We start from the raw sequence: 20,676 nt of genomic DNA on the forward strand, positions 1-20,676 counted from the left end.
CTTTGGGTTTTCTGCTATCCAGCCTGGAAAATCTGCTTGTGAGTTTACCCCATCTCCATCCCTTTTCTTTTCTGGCCATTTTCACTGCAGAGCACCAATTCCTATTAGTGCATGCTCCTGCCTGGTGCTTACCTAGGCTGGATGTGTTCTCCAACGCTTCCTGGTGGAGTTGTGAACTCTGCCATCCTTCCTCATCTCTAAGTGAGTGTTTTACTGAGTGTGTTCTGCTGGTGTGCAGTGCCTGCCTGTGGAGCAGCAGCCAGGGTGTGGGGCTGGGCAAAGGACAAGTGCCATCTTCCCTTCTGGCTTTATTGGATGACACATGGGAGTCCTGGGGTCTGAAGGGAGCCAAGAAAGAACAGGCAAACAACACAGGGTGACAGGACCTTGCATAGGAAGGTGGCTTGGGGACTGTGCTGGGGTTTTGTGCTGTGATTCACCAGCCTTGGGTTGGATGCTTTCTTGGTGGTGTGGAGGCAAGTGTCCCTGGTGCTCCTGGCTTGCTGAGTGTCTGAAGAGCACCCAAACCCCCATCTCCTTGCAGAGAGGTGCCATCCCAGCCTAGTCCCAGCTCTCATGTGGGGTGCTTCCCCCTCAGCAATGAGTGTCTTCACCTCATGTGTGTATGAGATGCATGGCTGCAGGTAAGGATGCTGGTGTCTGGTTCTGCCAGGGGCTTTAAAGGATGGCTCCCTGTGGAGAAGGCTGTCCCTAACCCTCCCAAAGCCCCTAACTTGGATTAGAATAAGAAATCCTTCAGAGTCATGAGCACCTCATGAGGTGGTGGAGGTGACCCTGTTCTCATCCCTCCCTGCCCAGCTGAGATGCAAATACTGAACTTGGTCTTGCAAACTCATTTTCCGGGTCAAGACAATCTTCTCAATATTCCTGCTCCTCAAGGCTTGTCTGCATGAAGGCACTGGCAGGCATGGCTGCAGCAGAACAGTGACACTGGATGAATTCCCTGTGTACACAGCCCTGAGCATCACCTAAAGCCCCAAGGAGGGCTGGGAGCTGCCAGCAGCCTCACTGACAGATGGGGATGGTGCAGGAGGAGGCTCTTCTCATCCAGATGTCGCAGAGCAGAAGGATTTTTGTTTCAGGCATTGGCAAAATGCAGCCACCTCAGTGGGAGAGGGGAGATGCAATCAGCTCTCCCCTGGTTCAGAGGAGAGAAACAGCTCTGCCTCCAGCAGAAGCCACAGGGAGGCTGTGTGGAGCCAGAGCACAGCTGCCCTGTGGGAAGAGCCCTGTGCTCCCCTGCCAGCCCATCCCTGGCAGCAGGCAGGGCTGGCTGCACTGGTTGTGAGGAGTGGCAGTCCCTGTGCCCAGCTGCCACTCCTGCTGTGAGCCCAGCTCCCAGGGCAGCCTGTCACTCCTGCTGGATGCCCCACAGGTGAGCAGGATGTGCCAGATCTGGTTTCAGGGAAGGGAGCCCTGCTGGCTATCCTGGAGCAGCTCTGCCCAGCCCTGTGCTGGAGCTCAGCCTCAGCAGCTGCTCTGTGCCTCCCAGCCCACATGGGGAGGGCAGAGCAGCCTGGGTCTCACCTTCAGCCTCCTGAAATCTGTCCCTGGGCTTCCTCCCCCTCTCTCCAGCCTGGGAATGTGCACATGAATAAACCGGAATTTTTCTCCTGTTTCTGCCATGGATCGAGCAGGACTGGCTGATGGGGCTGCTGACCTTCATAGCCTAAATCAGGACTCCCTCAAGAGGTCCAAGCTCCACAAGAACTGAAATTAGGCCTCTGGAAGTACCTGCTTGACCCTGTGCCCCAGGACATAGCCCTGTGCACCATGTCTGTTCATCACCATTCACCAGTCTTTAACTGGTGAGAAGTTTCCCCACCAGGCTAAGGCAGACTGTAACCCCATGATACACTGCATGCACTTTTAGATTTATTTTTATTAATGTCATTCTATTTTTAAGGGTGATTTATTTTTATTACCACGAGAGAGGAAGGCCTGTGGTTTTACTGCAGCACATAAATCCTGTCTGGATTTCAACCTTTTCGGGTCAGGAATTTTATCCTCTCTGAGCATCCCAAGTGATGGGTGCCAGGGATTCCCCTGTCCTCTGCCTTCTCAGGCTGGACAGAGCATCCATGAGGATGATGGACTGAAGTTTGTCCTCTCTGGAGGGTGAAAATCTTCAAAGTTTCCCCTGTGAAGAGCAGCAGAGCCAGCACTGAGGTCCTCCAGCATATTTATGGCTAATCTAACTTCAGCCTTACCCTTGGAGCCACTCCATGGCAGTGTGGATCCAGCCTTGTCCCAAACTTCTTTGTCCTAAGGTGTGGGCAGTACCTCTCCTTGGTGGCAGTGCCTTTGGACAGAGAGCCCCAGGTCACATGTGCTCTCTCTGATGACACTCAAGCTCTTGCCTCTCCCAGCACACCCTTTAGGTTGGAGTTTTGGATGGGATTTGTCTGTACAATACATTGAATTGTGACTCTGGACACCCAGTACTCCTTCAGTATGAAGAATAATTCCCAGTGAGAACAGAAGCTCTGAAACTCTAGGAAATGCCAAAATCCACTTTGTTGCCTGACCTTAATTTGCCTTCCCTCATGTCTCTGTCGTGTGACTCACTCTTTAATTAACTGATTGCTGCCCCCCTGACAAATTTGAAACCTGTGTTGCAAAGCCCCAGCTCATCAGAGCGTTTCAGAGGGAGCACTGACATCTGCACACGAGCAAAATGTCATGTCCCTCATCCCTCCTGCCTTGGAAACAGCCAGGCTGGTGAGTCTGACTGCAAATCCAGAGACAAATGGAGGCTGCTGAGGGGCTGCTCCCTGCAGATGTGACACAGTGGCCGTGCCCAGCTGCCACATCAGGTGGGACGGGCACCTCCCCGGGCAGGATGCGCTCCTTGGCTGGAGATGCTCAGCCAAAATCCCCCATCCTCCTGGCAGGTGCTGCCTGTGCTGCTTGAGACGAGAACAGGGAAGGTTTGTTGTCTTGTGGGACTGGCTGTCAGCTCTCCTCACTCTGCACGTTTTGAAGAGAGGTGGGAGCGCTGCCAGTGCCGCCGCTCGTGCCACGCTCTGGGATACCCCTGGGTAAAATCCAGGAGTGCCTGCTGGCCTCCCTCACCAGCCTCCACGAGAGCATCCCCTTCCAGCAGCATATGCAAATCCTGATTTGTGAGCACAATTACCTGCTTTGTATGCACAAAACTGATCCACTTGCACATTCTGTGGGCATTGCTGAAGAGACCTGCTGGAGAATCAGTCCCTCAGGGCCAAATGCTGGAAGAAACAGCCTCTGATTTTGTGCTGTCAGGCTTGCTGGAGCAGTGGCATAAATGAGATGGATAGCTACCTTGATTAGCAGGTGCAAATGTGTTGATTTTTTTTTTTTCCCCCCATCTATAAATCAGGTGTTTCTTCATCAAAATTCTCTCATTGCAGCCACAATTGGTAGCCTCCCCCCAGCCCCCCCCATGCAGTAAGCACGAGCTTGAAAGAACCAGATGAAATGTAGTTAAAAAAAAAAAAAAAGGTTTCCATCATCATCCAAATGGGCCAGTTTGTCACCAGAGCCACAGATGGTACTGCTGTCTGGGTAGGACAGGGGTGTGTTGTGGGCAGAAGGCAGATGAAAGTCATTTTACACAGAGCTGATTTTTTAAAGGCAACCTGTTAAGGGGATTTGGATGTTGCAAAGCTGGGCATGTAAATCAGGAGATCACCAACCTTGGAGTGTATTTGTGTTTATGAAAACAGCCTTTCCTTCCTATAGTTCAGGTTAATACCATGCAGGTTCTGTGCACATCAGGCAATATTTGTTTGTTCTTGTGCACTTCTGCTATTTTCGCCGTTGGAGGATCGCGGTGCCTTTATTGACTTAGACTTTTATAGGATGAGGTTCTGTCTCTCTAAGGTATGGAGTTTAATAACTTGGTCAAAACCCATGTAATATCCCATTCCTTTTCCTGTGGTGGCACAGCATGCCTCGTGCATGGCAGGGCAGGAGGCAGTTAACTCCCCAGCTAATTTAGCTCCAGGCTGAAGTGTTATACATAAACAGCAATCAAAACTCGTGCCTGCAAGGGGCCGAGTTAAGGTTATCTGTGCTGTCTTTGCACTCTCATTTTCTGCCATTAGAGTGTTTAATCCTGCAGCTGCTAATGTTCTTGTAATGGCATTTTCTGTGCTTGTCTAAAGAGCTCAGGGAGGAGGGAAGAGGGATGGGTTTTGCTGTATGGAGCTGCTCCTGAGCCTATCCCCCAGACTGGGCCCTCCAGCCCGTGCTGCAGGGGCTTCTCACCCTGGCAGTGCCCAGCCCAGAAGGTGACAGCTGTGACACACAGGCCACCCTTGGGACCTCCCTGCTTCCTTGCATCAGCTCATGTGTTCCTTGGAGGTGCAGATGATAATGAGAATTAAATCTGTGCAGAGCTTAAACTCAGGCACAATCCTTGGAGGTTAAGCTTGCACTTAAGTGCTGTGATGGATGAGGGTGAGGAGGGTGACTTGCAGCAGGGGTAGAGGAGGGATAACTGTCAAATTCACTCCAGGTTTTCCCTCCATGCTCTGTGCCAGGTCTGCCAGGTAGGGCAGGAGCAACTTTCTTTGTCCTGTTCCTTGAGTGCTAAGCTGCTGCTAGAAAAGTTGCATTTCTGATCAGGATGAAGCAGAGGCTCAGGTTTGGAAAATGCCACCCTTGAAGAGCAGGAACAGCAGGCACCAGAAAAGGAACTTTTCAGAGAGCTTCACTGGGAGACTGGGAATGCAGTGCTGCAGCTTTGAGGCTCAGTGGCACTGAGGATGCTCTGCTGGGACTGTTCCTGCAGGGAATGTGTCCAGAGAGGAGTGGACACAAAAACTGTGGCTGAGCTCTGTATCCCTTTGGATGGGATAGGAAGCCCTGAAAGAGGCGTGACTGTGTTTGTGCAATGCTCACACAGCTGGAAAGGTGTGTGTTACAGCCCCACAGCCTTTGGGATCAGGCTGCCACCCCAGCTGGGCTCTGGATTTGTCCCCAGGATGTACCTGTGCAGCTGGGGCACAGCCCTGGCACAGCAGGGCATTCCTCCAGGACAAGGCAGAGTGCCAGCATTGGAGGTGCTGCCACAGAGGAGGGAATCACTGACACCAGCAGTGCCAAGAAAAGGCTGACAAGCAACAGCTTTGCCCCACCACTGCCAAAGCTCCTCTAGCTCCTTAAATAAAAGCAGTGACAGCACAGAGCAGCTTCCCTGGGAGCACAGGGACTGTGGGAGCCTCCACATCCTGCTGTGCACTGGGAGGGTGGATTAGGGGGATTCTTGCAGCATTATCACCATGGATCAGCTCTCTCCATAATGAGGCTAACAGGCTTATCCTGGTGTGCTGATGGTTCAGCCTGCAGCCCTGTTTTGCTGTTCCCAGGCACTGTGGGGACAGGCAGGGAGGGTGTGGGTGCAATGTGAGACCCCGTTCCAGCAGAAGTAGCAGCACAGCAGTAGTGAAGGATTAAGTCAGCAACTTCCAGCCTTTTCTATAAAAAAAGAGAGCTAAAGCCTTCACCTGTTTAATAACACACTGGAAATACAATGTTGGACCTCCAGAGCTGAGCACTGGGACCTGCCCTCATTTATACTGAGTGAGCAGTGATCCTGCCTTTGGCTGCAAGAGCTGAAAAATTGCCATGGATTATCCAACCTGGTTTGTGGCTTCTCAATCCAAAGGCAGAGGAAGGACTGTGCGTGCCTGTGCCACAGGCAGGGTGTGGGGTGGTGGCAGTGGGAGCAGGATCCTTGTCCTGGGGGTTGGTTTGTCCTGATTCATTTGTGCTCCCACAGCAGCTGAACGCTGCACAGAGGAGTGTGCAGGACCTGTGGAAATTGCATCCAGCTCCAGGTGCAGTTATTTGTCAAACTTGGTTACTTTGGCTGACTTTGGCTTCAAGCTCGGCCTGAATCCTAACTTAGCTGCAGCAGGGTTGAGTGGATAACTGTGTCCATCTCGGATGCAGTTGCTTTGAACAAAGACACTTTAGTTTGGCCTTTCGGTGGTTTGATTTCTTTTAGCAGCATGTTGAAGAACACACTCTGAAGAGGGCTTAGAGGTATGGGAACCTTGTTTCTGCCACTCCAGGCACTTTATCAGGTGTTTCTTATTCCATGGGGGTTAGCCAGGGTCAGCATCCTTCCTGACTCAGCAAGGATGGGGACAGACTGAAAATAACAGAGTGGTTCAGGGGGCCAAAGAAGGAAGGTGGATTCTGTTGGGGAGAGGGCAAAAGCTCCTGAGAACCTGTAAGAGCACAGCAGGTTCTGCTGGATTTTTTTGGAAGCTCCACTAATTGTCAGTTCATGGTTCTTGACAGAGTAGATCCTAAACCATGTGAGTGAGGGGTCCTCACTCTTCCAGCAGACTGCAGCGCTCAGCTGATCCTGTGCTGGGAGCTTTCCTATCCAGTTCCCAAAACTCTGCCAAAAGGGTGTATGTCACCCTGGGAAACCTGTGGAAAGCTAAGCCCCACTCTCTCCTGCCCTGGATCTCCTCCCCAGCTGGTGCCACCACTTGCCCTCTCACTTACTGAAATAAACCTCCCAATAAACCTCCCAATAAAGTCTTGAGCACCGGCTGTAGCTGCTGAAACTCCAGGATTGGAGTCAATAAAATCAATATTTCTCCTGGTTGATAGAGTTCCTCCTTCTGATGCCAAACTGATGGAGCAGTAAACAAGCCAGCAGACAAAACAAACCCTCCTGCACTGTGGGGAGGGGGTTCACCACCCAGCACCCCCAGCACTGACATGGGGGGAGGAATTTGGGCCATGGGATGCTGACCTCCGTGGGTGTTTTTTCTTTACTTGCTCTAATTTCTGTGGCAGGAGCCGAGTGTGAGCCAGTGCCCCAAGACTCCCAGCTCTGCTTTGCAAGCACTTTGAGATGTCTCTCATTTGCAGAGCATATATTTGTTATGTAATAAGCGCCAGGAATTAATGATCCACAGCACGGCTGGGGAAACTTGCGTACTAAGCACCCAAGGAAAAAATAACTTTTCTTTTTTTAAAATCACTGATGGAGCCATTAGGACCTGTGTTTTCTTGCACTGAGCCCGCCCCAGCCCCCAGGCACGGCCGGGCCAAGCGCTGCCATCTCTCTCCCGACTCTTTCCCTTTGGAGCAGCAATGTTCCTGCCGCTCCTGTTATGAATCATGAGGTTAGCAGCTTTTGACAGATCATAAATCAGTGCTTCGAAGTCGCTAGGACAAATCCCAGGACATTTAATCTTTAATATTAGACGCGTTTGAGGCAGTGAATATTTCATGAAGGTGCTGTTGCATTTTAGCACATCATTAGCCGTCTCTTTTTTTCCCCCCACTCTTTCCTTTTTTTGCTGCCTCTCCCTTCCCAGGCGCCTCTTCCTCAAAAATCTCAGCGGCTGAATCCCCATCTCACTCCCTCCTGACAATAAAGCTCTTTACTATAATCCTTGTGAGGCATTTTAAGGACTTACTTAGGATCCCGAGGAGCAGGCAGGTAGCTGCCAGTCTGCACTGCCGCTGCGAGGGGGGTACCCACCTCCCCAGCATCCTCCCCAGCTCAGCAGTGTTTACAGCTCAGCTTTGCTGCACTGTCAGGCACGGTGGGGAGAGGAGGGGAGGGTGGGGGGAAACACTGGCAGCAGCTTGTAGCAGAAACTCCATGTGCAAATCCAATTAATCTTTTGATTTTTGCTGTTTCTTGCTCCGGGTTATGTATTTCTACCAAGCACTGAATCAATTTGGGCCAAGTGTGGTTGGGTTTCTGGTGTGGGAAATGTCTTCTCCCGCTGTCAGAGGAGAGGAGCAGGGTGAGGCAGCAGCCAGAGAGCAGAGGGGAGCAGGGCTGAGAGCCCCTTCGCTGTGGGGTGGGGACACAGCACGGGAACTGTCTGGGGAGTTGGGGGGTTCTGCATCCTTCACTGGGAGTTTGGGCTGCAGGAGACTCTGCCCTCTGGTCCTGGTGCTAGATGGCAGAGCAGAGGTGGGAAGGGGATGTGGGATGGGTTTGTGGTGTCCACCTTGGGGATTGCACAGGGTGGACACTGCTCTGCTCAAGAGAGGTCAAGATCCCTGCTGAGGAGTGAACCCTGGGCTGCAGGACTGCACAGGAACACCTTCTGCATCATGAAACCCCACCCCCAGCCACTGTGGGTGCTGCATCATGTAATCCCCTCCCTGAGAACAACTGCAGGTTTATTACAGCTTTCCACATCTCCTTCTCCAAACTTCCTGGGGGTTTCTGGAGTCCAGAGTATTCCAGAGGCACAGGAGGGACCAGAGGGGCTGTGACAAAGCAGAGATGGGCAGCAAGGGAGGACTCTGCAGTCACTGACATGCCTCTGGGTCAGAGACTTCCCTCGTCCCCCTCATCCTCCCCTGCTCTGTTCTAGGAGAGTGCAGCTGCCATGAAGGGTACGCCCCAGACCCCGTCCATCGGCACCTGTGTGTGCGCAGCGACTGGGGACACAGCGAGGGGTGAGTGGGGACACAGAGAGGGGACACAGCCAGGGGAGAGTGGGGACAGCCAGGGGTGAGTGGGGACACAGAGAGGGGACACAGCCAGGGGAGAGTGGGGACACAGAGAGGGGACACAGCCAAGGGAGAGTGGGGACACAGAGAGGGGGGACAGCCAGGGGAGAGTGGGGACAGTGAGGGCTGAGTGGGGACACAGAGAGGGGTGAGTGGGGACAGCCAGGGGAGAGTGGGGACACAGAGAGGGGACACAGCGAGGGGAGAGTGGGGACATTGAGGGGAGAGTGGGGACACTGCCAGGGGAGAGTGGGGACACAGCCAGGGGAGAGTGGGGACACCGAGAGGGGAGAGTGGGGACACAGAAAGGTGAGAGTGGGGACACAGGAAGGGTGAATGGGGACACGGTGCTGGGGTGGATCTGCCCCAGCTCCCACAGTGGTGAGGAGCCCAGTTCTTCTCCCCCTGGTGATCACTGTGCCTCATGCCCAGCCCAGGGATGTGCTCAGCTGCTTCTGCCCTCTCTCCTCCCAGGCCCTGGCCCTACACAACGCTGGAGAGGGGATATGACTTGGTGACAGGGGAGCAGGCACCAGAGAAGATCCTCAGGTGAGTCAGAGGAGGGTGCAGCTGGGGCATTTGGGAAGGGAGAGCCACAAGGACATCCCAGTGGATGCAACCTCTTGGTCAATCCCAGCTCATTCTTGTGCTGGTCAGGGGACAAGTGCCATTTGTTTGTGACAGACCTGAAAGATTTGTCCATACTTGGCAGGCAGAGAAGGGTTCCCCTCTTGTTCCTTCAGCAAACGTGAGGACAGCATGCACAGAAACTCCTCCTGGAATAAAAAAGAGTTTTCCCATTCCCATATCCTCCTGTCACATCTCAAGTCATTCCTCTCCCATTTGGCTTTCAGGACAAGACCAAATCTCTGACTTGACTTATGGTGCCACCACTGCTCTGACTTCCAAGGAGGCAGTGGAGGGCCACCATTCCCTGCAGGCACTCTGTTCCTGTGTGACATGTTTGTCCTTTTCCCAGGTCCACCTACAGTTTGGGTCAAGGGCTGTGGCTGCCAGTCAGTAAGAGCTTCGTGGTGCCCCCTGTGGAGCTTTCCATCAATCCCCTTGCCAGCTGCAAGACAGATGTTCTGGTGACAGAAGATCCAGCAGATGTCAGGTAGGAAGCAGATTTCTCGTTTTCTTCATGCTTGAGTGCCTACACTGCTCTTTAAATTGTTATTGAGGATGCAGTAATTTCTGTGATGATAGGTTTGATTAATTTCCTTCCAATAAGAAATCTGATGTGATTGCTCTCCAGGCTCTTTGGGCTGATGGGTCTAGGCCAGGCCTGAGTGTGTAAGTCTGAAATGTGTCTGTACAGACAGGTGAATTGTAGGAACCCGTGGCAAGGCAATTTGAGAGTGGCTTAAATGTAATGTTAGATTGCAGTGCTTAAATGGATGCATTTAGTGGATGGAGGGGCTGTCATCTTTCTGAAACTCAGACCTGTATCACACCTACCTGGCCACTGATATCTGCTGGGATGCTCATTAAGGGTGAAAGGCCATGTTGCTCATCCAATAATTACACAATTAGAGGGTTTTGATTTCCTTTTGGGAGTTCAGTGAATGCCTAGGCATTTCTCTGATCACCTTGGTGGTGGTTATCCTCTTTGGTCTGGTTTACAAGGGTTTAACTGTGCATTATAAGGGTTTAATTCTCAAGGTATTTAGTGTGTATTCCCCTCTCTTCCATTAAATTGAGCATGTGACTGTTGGGTGCCAGGGAGTCTCTATGTTCCCTCCCTACCTCCTTCCCTCCCTTCCTTCTTGCTGCTTTCTCCTGTTGACTCCAGACAAAATTCCCTGACTTGAAAATCCTTGGTTGTGCTATAAATCATCTTCCTGGGCACCAGCAGAACCCCAGTGTCCCCCAGACTCCTCTGTCTTGTATTTTCCCCAAGTGATGAGGAATGGGTTTCCATTCTTCTGTCCCATCATTTGGCAGAGCTGCAGTTAAAGCAAGTGCCACAAAAGCTATGGCAGAGCCAGGACTGGCATTCAAGATGTCCTCACTTCCAAGTGTGTGTGGTTTTGTTGCTAATTAGTGCTTGCTCCCTAGAGCAAAGAGACCAGGGGTACATATCTGTCACACTTTGGCTCTTTTAGGGCTGTTGTTTTTCTTGCCTGCAACAACTTCTGCTTTTCATTTGAGAAAGGGAAGAGCTGCCTTGGTTTATGCTAACATTTTCCAAGCCAAAGTGCCAAGAGAACATTATTTATTTCTTTCCTCCTCACATCTTCATTAAAAGTGCCTCAGTGAAGGTAGAGGCTCAGAAGCTTGTTTTCTGCTCCAGTGCAGTAATTGTCTCTGGGCACTGCTCCTTGTGGAAAAGTCTCTGTTGGGATGGATGAATGCCAGGCAGGAGGAGGGGAGCTTTTGGCACAAGGCTGTTGCCTGCTCCCCTCATAAATGGAGCCTGAACTGAGAATTCCAGGTATAAATATTGGAGTGGCTCAGGTAGAATAAGGGAGGTGTGAGTTCACGGTGCTTGTATCTTACACACAGGAGTTGCTGAATTATTTAAACTTTAATAAACGCAATAATAAATATTTGATGTTGAATTATGGAAGGTTTCACAGATACAGTGAGAAGTGCAAAGCAATCTATTATTTCTACATTAGAACTGAAACACTTCTCAAACGAGGACCTGCAAGCTCAGGATCCTCAGCACCCCAGGGTGGGTGGAACCCTCTTCTGAGGTTCTTGGGTGCTCTCAAGCAATGAGAAAGGTGATTTCAGAGCTGCTTATCCTCCAGCCTCTTTGCTTTATCTCTGGACTGACCACAAGCAGCTTCTCAGGGGGGCAGTTTTGGTGGTTCAGATACTCAGGTGGTCCAGTATGTCAGACCAGCATCAGAGCTGTGCACGTGCTGTCCATGGTGTTGGTGTTCAATGTTCAAACACAGCCATCCCTCCCTCTGCCTAGAGGGCTCCTGTTTCCTGGCTTTGGGACTGTGGCAGCACTGCTGTCCTTCCCTGCTGGGATCTCCTGCAGGTGAACCACAGGATCATTTGGGTTGGAAAAGATCTCAAGGACTGAATCCAACCTGTGACCACTCCTCACCTTGTCACCCAGACCAGTGCACTGAGTGCCAAGTTCAGGCACTTTTTAAATATTTCCAGGAATGGGAATTCTGCCTCCCTGGGCAGCCCCTTCCAATGCTTGACAACCCTTTTGCAGTGAAGAAATTCTTCCTTATCCTGCAGTGCTTGTGCTTTAATGCAGCCCCATCTCCATGCCAAGGGCAGAGCTGGGCTGTGCCTCAGTGCCCAGCGTGCCCTGTGTGCTGTCCTGTGACACTGGGATGGTGGCTGATGCTGTGTTTCCTCTGTGCCTGTAATAAGGAGCGTGCTGCATTCCTGCAGACCTTTCATTAGTCTGACACCTTTGCCTCTGGGGTTACTTGTCTTGAAGAGCTTAATGGAGGGAAATGGCAGAAAGCCTGCCTTGGAGAAAACGAGTGATGAAGTCTTTTACAACTCAGAGGGTTAAAGGTTCAAATGTGGTCTTGTGTTTTTATGAAGATGCTTGAGATGCAGAGGGACAGGTAGGGCTTGGCCTTTCAGCAGCTCTCTGGGGAAATGCTGACTCCAGTGCTGCTCTCCGTGTGTTTCACTGCTGGCAGTGCACAAAGCTGCACTTTGGTGGATGGGAATGAAGAGCCCAAACCTTCCCCTGCTGCAGCCAAGTCATTGGAGAAACTTCCAGCAAACAGGAGCCAACAGGCTTCGTGCAAACATCCCCCTCAGGAGGCTCCAGGGCCGTCAGGGGACAGGACACAGAGTGTGCAGAGCTCAGTGCTGGAGGTTTTAGGGCTGTGCGTCATAAATTAGGAATGAGAGTGCTTAGAGTTAATGAAACTTGCATATATAATTTATCAGAGACCATATTGAGCATCCCTTCCTCGACCCCAGAGTCTGATCCTCTGCACAATGATCTCATCAGTCACAGCCTGGCACGGTGACACGCTCGTGGTGATGTCTTTGTTCAGATGAGCTTGGCCAGACTGTGCAGGGCTCTCCTCACAGCCTGGGGTCCCAGGCTGGGCAGACTCTCCTTGCAGCACATCCCCTGCCAGGACAAGAAATACATCCCAGTCCCACCTTATCTCGGCTGTTTTCAAGACCCCTCTTTGTTTCTCTTCCCATCTCTCTCTCTTACCTGTTTTCTCCCATAACCTGGTGTTAAACGCAGTATTCTATAAATTTTTGTTAAACAAATTACTGTTAGGTGTTCAATCCTTCTGCTGGCCTTCCCTGGACACCTTGCCATCTCATTTTGAGCCTTTGGAAGGTACAGCTTGTCCTGTGGGTCAGGAATTTCTCTAATTGTGGCAGTGTATGGGAAGGACTCACAGCCACATCCCCCAGGTCCCACTGCCCCAGCACCGAGCATCCCTGCTGGGATAATAAAAACATCCCTGCAAGGGATAATAGAAGTATCCCTGTAGGGGATAATAAAAGCATCTCTGCAGGGGATAATAAATAAAAGCATCCCTTGGGGCACACAAGAGCAGAGCTAGCCCTGGGGCAGAGCAGGCACTGGCAGGCACCCAGTGGTCACGGTTCACTGTGCCACCCGCTCTGCAGAAAAGTTGATAATTTCTGTTGAGCAGCTATAAATCAGAGGCACGGGCCTCAGCTGCTGCCTGACATGACACACAGCTCTATCGTTATGGCAACCATAGAAACAAATAAAAGCCTTGCCTTCACTTGACAAGCCTTTGAGATGTCCTGATGGAGAGACAAGTGTTCAGCAGCAGAATGAATTCTCTTGAACTCGCGGTCGATTCATCTTCGTTTTGCTCCCAAGTGTGCCCCTTTGCTCTCTGAATTCTTTGCCAAAGTACAATCAACTGGATTTTTTATTTCTACTTTTTCTTTATTTGTTTGTTATTTTTGTTTTCAAGTCTCTCAGAGGCAGAATGCTCTGCTCCCCCTCTCTGTGCCTTCATGAGTCCCGTCTTCTGTCAAGGGTGGGAGCAAGGCTTTTTCTCCCTGCCCATGGCATTCACCAGCTCAGCCATGCTGTGCTCTTGCAGCCTCACTGCTTCCCCAGCCTTACAGGGGTTTTGATTGATATTTTGAAGGGGTTTTGCGCTGACTTGGGCACTTGTGATTTTGTAAGTCAGTGGTGATCACTGTGGTGTGAGGCTCTCTGGGAGTGGAGGAGGATGAAAAATGAAGTGGATGAGAAAGGCAAAGGAAATCTGGGCCAGAGGAGTGTGGAAATGGCTTTGCTATCCCTGCTGTTGCAGCAGCAAAACTCACCTGTCTGTGCCTTAACCTCCTTCCTGATCTGCAGGAGTACAGCTGAACAGGTGCAGCTGCAGGTGAGCATCCCTCAGGTCAGGAATCCATGTGGGATGGGATATGGCATCCAGACAGAGGCACCCTGCCAGCTCTTCTTGCCATTTGTGCAGGGGATCCATATGAACTTGATCTTTTTTCCCTTCTTTTCTTTCTGCTGCCCCCCTGGAGCAGAGCAGGCTGTGATTTCTGGTGCTCAGTGCCATGGGGACCCTCAGCCAGGAGGCTGGGGGAGAGAAGCCTCTTTTTCAGGCTGTTCCTGTGGCTCTCCTGCAGAGCCTCCTGCTCCATTGGGGCCAATAAAAAGGTGTGAGTGGCTGCAGTCGATGGCCATGATGAATGGACAGCTTTGCATGATGGAGCAAATTGATCATTGCATCAGCAGGCACAACTTACTCATTTCTGCAGGGAGGGCAATTCATTACTGTGCACATCACAGAGACACCTCATCCCCACAGATAACGTCCCTGTGCTCTGGCCTGGGCTTCTTATCACCCCCAGATGCTGCTGTCTCTCAGAAAGTGGTGCAGAAGCATCTTTTGGTGCTTAGCACTGGGATAGAGGCAGCCTTTGGGCTCATCCTCTGGAGAGCAGGGGCAGAGAGGCAGCCACCAGCCCCTGCCCTGCAGCTGTCAGCTGAGCTTCAGCCTGGCTGCTTACCAGGATTTTTCCTCCTCCCTGCCTCCCACTGTGATTTATGAGAGCAGGTTAGAAGAGTCAGGTCCGTCTCCCTTCGCCATGGGGTGACTAAATGGAGATGTAATCTTGCTGCAGCCAGAAGGGCGTGAGCAGCAAAGGAAGAGAATCAGGGGAGCAGTGTAAAGGGGAAAGAGGGGAACGTCCCCCCAAAAAACTGCAGCTGAAATCACTCAGGAAGGATCTTGGGTAGGTCAGAACTGAAATGTGGATCACCCAGCAGCTCTGGGACAGTGAAGGGATTTTACTGCCCTCAGCCTGTCTCTTCCTGGTCCATCAGCAGCCATGGCATCCTTCATGTCCTGAATCCAGGGAACATTTCAGCCTTCCCTCATCCCAGGCTTTCAGTAACTCCTGCTGCAATAATGCTGAGCTGTACTCTCTGTGCTCTGCTGTGTGAACTCACTGCATTTCTGAGGTCTTAATGCCCTGTCATAAAGCTGCACAGAAAATGATCAAACCTCTTAGGGACAGGGGATATAAATTTGGGGCTGGCTCGTAGGCAAATCCATCGCAGGGAGCACCAGCACCAGCTACAAGTTTGGCAGCTGAGTGATTGCAGCTCCTCTTGTCCATGGTGCTGCAGAGCCCAGAAGCAAAAAAAAAACCCCAGTGAGTGAACAGATTTTGTTTATATGTTTATTGAGACAATTAAAAATACCCCACACTTGCCAAATCTGCAAACGCTGTCTCACACCCAGAATGATTCCTTTTGGTGTCTCTGGGATCTCCCATCACAGAGCAGGGTTTGGCTCTGTAGCTTCCCCATATTCTCCATATGGAGAATGCTGTGGCTGTGTGTCCATCCAGCCTCCACGAGGGGTGTGTGCAGGGCAGGGCTGATGCAGTGGTGCTGAGGGTTTGCAGGGGGAGGCAGGGCTCTAACACACTGTGAATGCTCAGCAGGAAGGGTGATGCAAGGTAGCAAAACGAGACCTTAGGCTCCTGTGTTGAAAGGTGTTTTCCCCCCCCGTTTGATGCTGTTATTTGTTTTTGTGTCACTGCCTTTGCTTTCTGTTAACCAGAGGCTGGAGTGTGCTTTGTAGCTGCCTGTTCAAAGCACAGCCCCTTGGCCTCTCTGTTTATGCAGCCTCTCTGTACTATTTTTCCTGAATTACAATTTTTTACCCCTATTGGAGTTTTATTACCTTTGCTTTTGTGTGTGTTTCCTGCCTGAGAAAGGGACTAGAAGGTTTGCAGGAGGAAGGACCATGCAGCTCACACCCTGGTCCAGGCAGGGTGTTGGGATGATGCCTGGGTGGGGCAGTGACACTGGCAAATGACTTTTCTTCAGTTATTTCTTAACACAACAAAGTGGGAAAAAAAAAAATAAAAAAATAAATTACTCTATCAAAAAACCAGTTCTGATAAGATTTCAGCTGCCTAAAATTTGCCTGATGTGGATGGGATCTACTCTTCCTTTCCTCTTTTTATTTCCTGTAACTATTGCTGGATCATTTCAGCCAAAGGACAAAACTAATAAAATTCAGTGGAGCCAAAATGTTCCTGGGAGTGTGCCAGGAACCTGTGACAGGCTCCACAGCCAGGGAGGAAAAACCACCTTTTCTTGGAGACAATAGGAATGGAGATGGACACAAACAGGGCAGCTTTGTCCTCCTGCTTTTAGGGCACTGTGAAAAGATACTGTCCCTTGCAGGCTTGGAAAGGGCTCTTGGAAAGGGAATCTCACTGAGGGCTCAGGGAGAGTCCCAGACTCCTTTTTTCCTGGTAAAGCCAGCACCATGGAAGAGACACCTCTAGGCTGATTTTTGTGGGGGTTTATTAATTGCTAAAGGCAAAAAGGGGATGCAGATGCTCCTGCAGAGGAACAGGGTCTCAGTGTGGAGGGACAGGGATGGCAGCTCAGGCCAAGGGGCAGAGCTCCTGTTTGATTTTCACCCCAGGGCAGCCAGGCTGGGTACAGCCAGTGACCCAGGACAGCTGTGCTCCACGGAGACAAGAGAAGTTAATTAAGTGTCAGCTCCTGCTCCTCAGCAGCAGAGCCAGGGTGATGTTTGCACTCCTCAGAGCAGTGCCCTGCTGCTCTGGCTGTGCCCTCCAGGGATTTTTCTCCACTCCAGGATGTCACCCTGGCCCTTGGGGTGATTTATTAGGAAAAAATGCTCTTTGTGCCTTTAGTGCAGCACTCTCCAGGCAGATCAGAGTAACTTTGCTCATGCAGTGCTGCTCCTTCCTTCATTCCACAGTTTCCAGAGGCAGGAGAGATGCTCTGCAGACCCTCCCTGGCCCCCTTACCTCCAGGCAAAGGAGCAAAATCAGCTCAAAATGAATTTATCAGCACCAAAAATTCAGTGCAGGGTTCACAGGCAATGCCAGGAGCAGGAATGGTGTGTCCTGTGTGGCCTTGGCCACTGGCTCACAAATCCTTTCCATGCTTTGTCAAGGCTGGATCAGACTGAAAATCCACTGCCCTTTGCCTCTACTCCACACAGATTTTGTCTCATTCCCTTTTTGGTCTGTCTATTTGGTCTCTTTTTCTGATTTAGATATTTTGAGTTCTTGTCAGGGCTTTGTCTAGTCTCCCCAAAGGGGGTTGCTGACTACAGAGCCAAAAGCAAAATCTTCCTTGACTTTTTTTTCTGCTACACATGTTTCAGTCCAGACAATCTGGGTGGTGGTGATGCTTTCCTGGGCACTTTGCTGGGAAACTTAATGTGTTAAGCAAAATATTGTTTTCAGGGACTAAATCAAAGAGCAATGCAAGGCTGGAGAGGTTTTGAAGGAGGGCTGAGGAGTGAGGGGGGGAAATAACATCAAGAAAATTAGGTGAAGCCTTGCAAAAAAAATAATCCCATCTTGGGAATTGCCCTGCTTTCACTGCCTGAAGAATTACTGTGCCATAATCAATTCAGCTCTTGATGTTTCCTGCAGTGTTTGTGATATTATGAGATGCTATTGACTGCAGCCAAGTGCCTTTTATCAAAAGTTAGCTGGGTGCAGTTGGGGACCCACTGCTGCAGGCTGTGCCACACTCAGGGCTGATGTGAGTGCAGGCTGGGATGGCAGGGCTGGCAAGGAGGGATGGGGATGGACCATGATCTGTATAATCTATCCAGTGACTGCTCCACCTCCAGCACAGGGAACAGAAGTGGCTCTTATGGAGCAGATTGGAGAGATCTGCAGTGGATGAAGAGCCTGGTTGCACTGGGCACGTTCAGGAGTGTTGGCTCAGCAGCTGGATGGGTTTTGGGGGATAAACTGCTCCTTTCTCCTGCAAACAGGAGGTCTGGGCACTGCACAGCAGTTTATCCCATATACCACAGGGCTGGGTAGCTCCATGCAAACTGCTGTTTCACTTTGTGTGCAAGGCAGAGCTGTCCCTCTGTCTGTCCAGGCTGGGGGAGTGTCCCCTGCTGCTGCTCTCCCTCCTGGCTGGTGGCTGTCCCCTGTCACAGCCTCCCACACCCATCCCAGCCCTGCACAGGGCTCTCTCCCTGCAGCAGCTCGTGGGGAGCCGTGCAGAACCCAGCAGCACACAATTAAACCCCAGCTAATACTTCCCTGCTTCTGCTGAGGGCTTAGAGTGACACAAATGAAGCAGCTGAGCATTAAGGCAGGATGCTGTGTAAATATGCACTGAGCTTTTGCAGGGAGAAGTCTCTTCATTCTCTCCAGTCCACATCTCCTTTTTTTTTTCTTTTTTTATTTTTTTTTTTTTTTTTTTTTTTTTTTTCTTTTTTTTAATTTTATTTTTTTTTCAGACAGGACAGAGCTGGAGGTGTTAGTTCAGACTTTGGGTGCCCTGGGTTTGTACTGTGGGTTCTCTGGGGCTGTATTTGAGGAGTTTTAAAAGGGTTATGGTAAAGTTGTGATTGGATAAATGGATGGCTCATCAACTGATGGAATCACAGAAGCACAGAGTGATACTGATAGATGAATAGCATTGGCAATGCTATTGGCCTGAAGGGCTTTTTGTGGCATCTCACTCAGGGAGGGTTGTAGGATCCCTTTTCCCTGATAAAATTGGGATATGCTGCAATTCATTATAAATGGAAACCTCCTCTTTTTACAGAATCATAGAATACCAGGTTGGAAGTGGACCCTGAGGAATTATTGAAGCCTGCTTTATAGAAAGGGAAAAGAAAAGGAGCTTTCAGTATGGAAAACTTCACAGCAGTAAAAATATCACCTGGCTTGCTTAAAAAGCACAAGTGGGCAGCAGATGGATGTGGAAGCAGCAGGGGTGGCTGTGTGGGGGACACCACCTGTAATTGGGGAGCAGCCATGCAAATCTGCTGCTTTCCAGAGTGGGAACATGTGGCATTTTGCAATGGCACAATATGCCAAGGAGCTCGGGGAATTGCAGATCCCTGCCCACCCAGGGGGATGGAATTAATGGGACAGCCAGAACTTCAGTCACAGACACGTACAGCCCTGAGGGGGGTTGCCTCACTCAGTCTCAGTTATCCTGGGACAAAATCTTTTTTGGTGGGATTCCCTCTGGCTTGGTCAGTAGGGAGATGGCTTTGGCACTGAGGATGGCACTGGGGATGCCCCTCTCTGCTCTTGCTCTGAGCTGGGCAGTGGGAGCCTGGTGGGGAAAGCATTCCTGTCACTTTGACACAGACAGACTTTGCTGCCAAACTCCTCCATTCTCCAGTGAGAACATTAGTGTGAAAATCAAATAGGATCAGGGCCCAAAGGACTTGAGAAATGGTACAAAAAGCTCCCTGTCACATCTCCCAGCACAACTCAAAGGCTGTTTTTGTACAGTTTCATGTCGATCCTTATCCATGGCTGCTTTACTCATAACTTCCTTGCATTGCTCTATCCAGTTATCTGCTGAAGTCCAGACAGATCAGGTATTTCCCTTTCCTTAAAAAAAGAAAAAAAAAAGAAGATACAAGTAGTCTTATCACAGAAAGATAAGGGGTGAATCTGATATTCTTCAGACTCAAGAGGCAGACACGGAGGGAGGGGACAGGGAGCAGCGTGTCTGGCAGGAAGTGTCACCCCTCTGTCACTGTCCTGCCTGGGTGGATTGGATGGGATTGACCCCTGTGGGAATGTGCCAACCCCTCACTGGGTCCATGAGCTGCACAAGCTGCCACTGGCACATCCAAGAGCTTCCAGATCTTCAAGCCCTCCTGCCTCACCCCATCCCAAGGTCCCCTCAATGTCCCCTCCCAGTGCAGATCCCCCCTGCCCTCCTGGAGCCCCCAGGTAGGAGGAGTTCCTACCTTTTCCTGGTGACAAAATCGATACCAATGGCTTCCATTAATATTCTAGGAATGGCAGAGAAGATTGACTGCCTCATTAGCAGGCATCGTGTGAAACTCTGACAATAATTAACAACTCAACGGTCTTATTTGCTGGCCTATCACAGAAGTATTCAATCAAAAATGTAATTTGCTCGACGCTCCCATTTACCATAAAGAGAATATTCCTTCAAAGTTTTAAATAGACTAATTAAGAGGGAAGAAATACAGGGGAAAAAATTATTAACAGTATAGTTTTAATGGGAAATTACTGGAGCGTATTAATAATGCAATAACCATTTTTAACAGCTGTCTGTCAGTTTGTGGGGCAGGGTAATTAAATTAGTCACTAAAGGGTCACTCAAATGAGGTGTCAGAGAGTGGCACCAGGGCTAAGGAAGGAGAAATGCTCTGGCACAAGGAGGAGGGTGAGGTGCTGATGTTGAAGTCAGAAATCCCCAAGGACCCTGCAGAGGTGGGAATCCCTGGTCACACGAGCAGCAGCATCTCCTTGGATAAGGAGAGCCAGGAGATGGGATGAGGGGGCAGAGCTTTGTGCTCTGCCTGGGTTCTCTTAGGAAAGTAATGAGGAGGAAGAGTCTTGTGTGAGCATGAGCATGGCCTGGGGTGGCCTCTGTGACGTCTGCTTCAGCCTGATGCTGCTCAGGTTTTAATCTCTCCTCCAGAGCCAGAAGGCAGCGGTGCAGGGGATTTTTGGCAGTTTCTTTCAAGGCTTTTATATTCTGCGGGTTTCAGGCTTGTGTTCCCCCTTCCTCCACCCCTTCGCCCCTTCTGAAATGAATTGCAGTTAATTTTGGATGTTGTTGAGCCTGGAAACACATCTTTCTTGCTGCCAGCCCATTAAAAAAATATATTTACAGTTCCATAAAGCAAAGCCAGCTGCCAAGGTAACGTCCTGCTGGCTCCCTTGTGTTCC

At 50.5% G+C, this 20,676-nt stretch overlaps 1 protein-coding gene across 1 annotated transcript in view; it reads left to right on the top strand.

Annotated features, from left to right (window-relative positions):
- ASTN2 (astrotactin 2) overlaps positions 1-20,676 on the top strand; it is a 309,920-nt gene that overhangs the window by 126,828 nt on the left and 162,416 nt on the right. Inside the window, exons 8-10 of the mRNA XM_056505281.1 lie at positions 8,373-8,457; positions 8,986-9,060; positions 9,491-9,628. Of these exons, the coding sequence (XP_056361256.1) occupies positions 8,373-8,457; positions 8,986-9,060; positions 9,491-9,628 (298 nt within the window). The remainder of the gene's footprint in view (positions 1-8,372; positions 8,458-8,985; positions 9,061-9,490; positions 9,629-20,676) is intronic.

Source organism: Oenanthe melanoleuca, chromosome 17, assembly GCF_029582105.1.
Source record: "Oenanthe melanoleuca isolate GR-GAL-2019-014 chromosome 17, OMel1.0, whole genome shotgun sequence".
NCBI lineage: Eukaryota > Metazoa > Chordata > Aves > Passeriformes > Muscicapidae > Oenanthe > Oenanthe melanoleuca.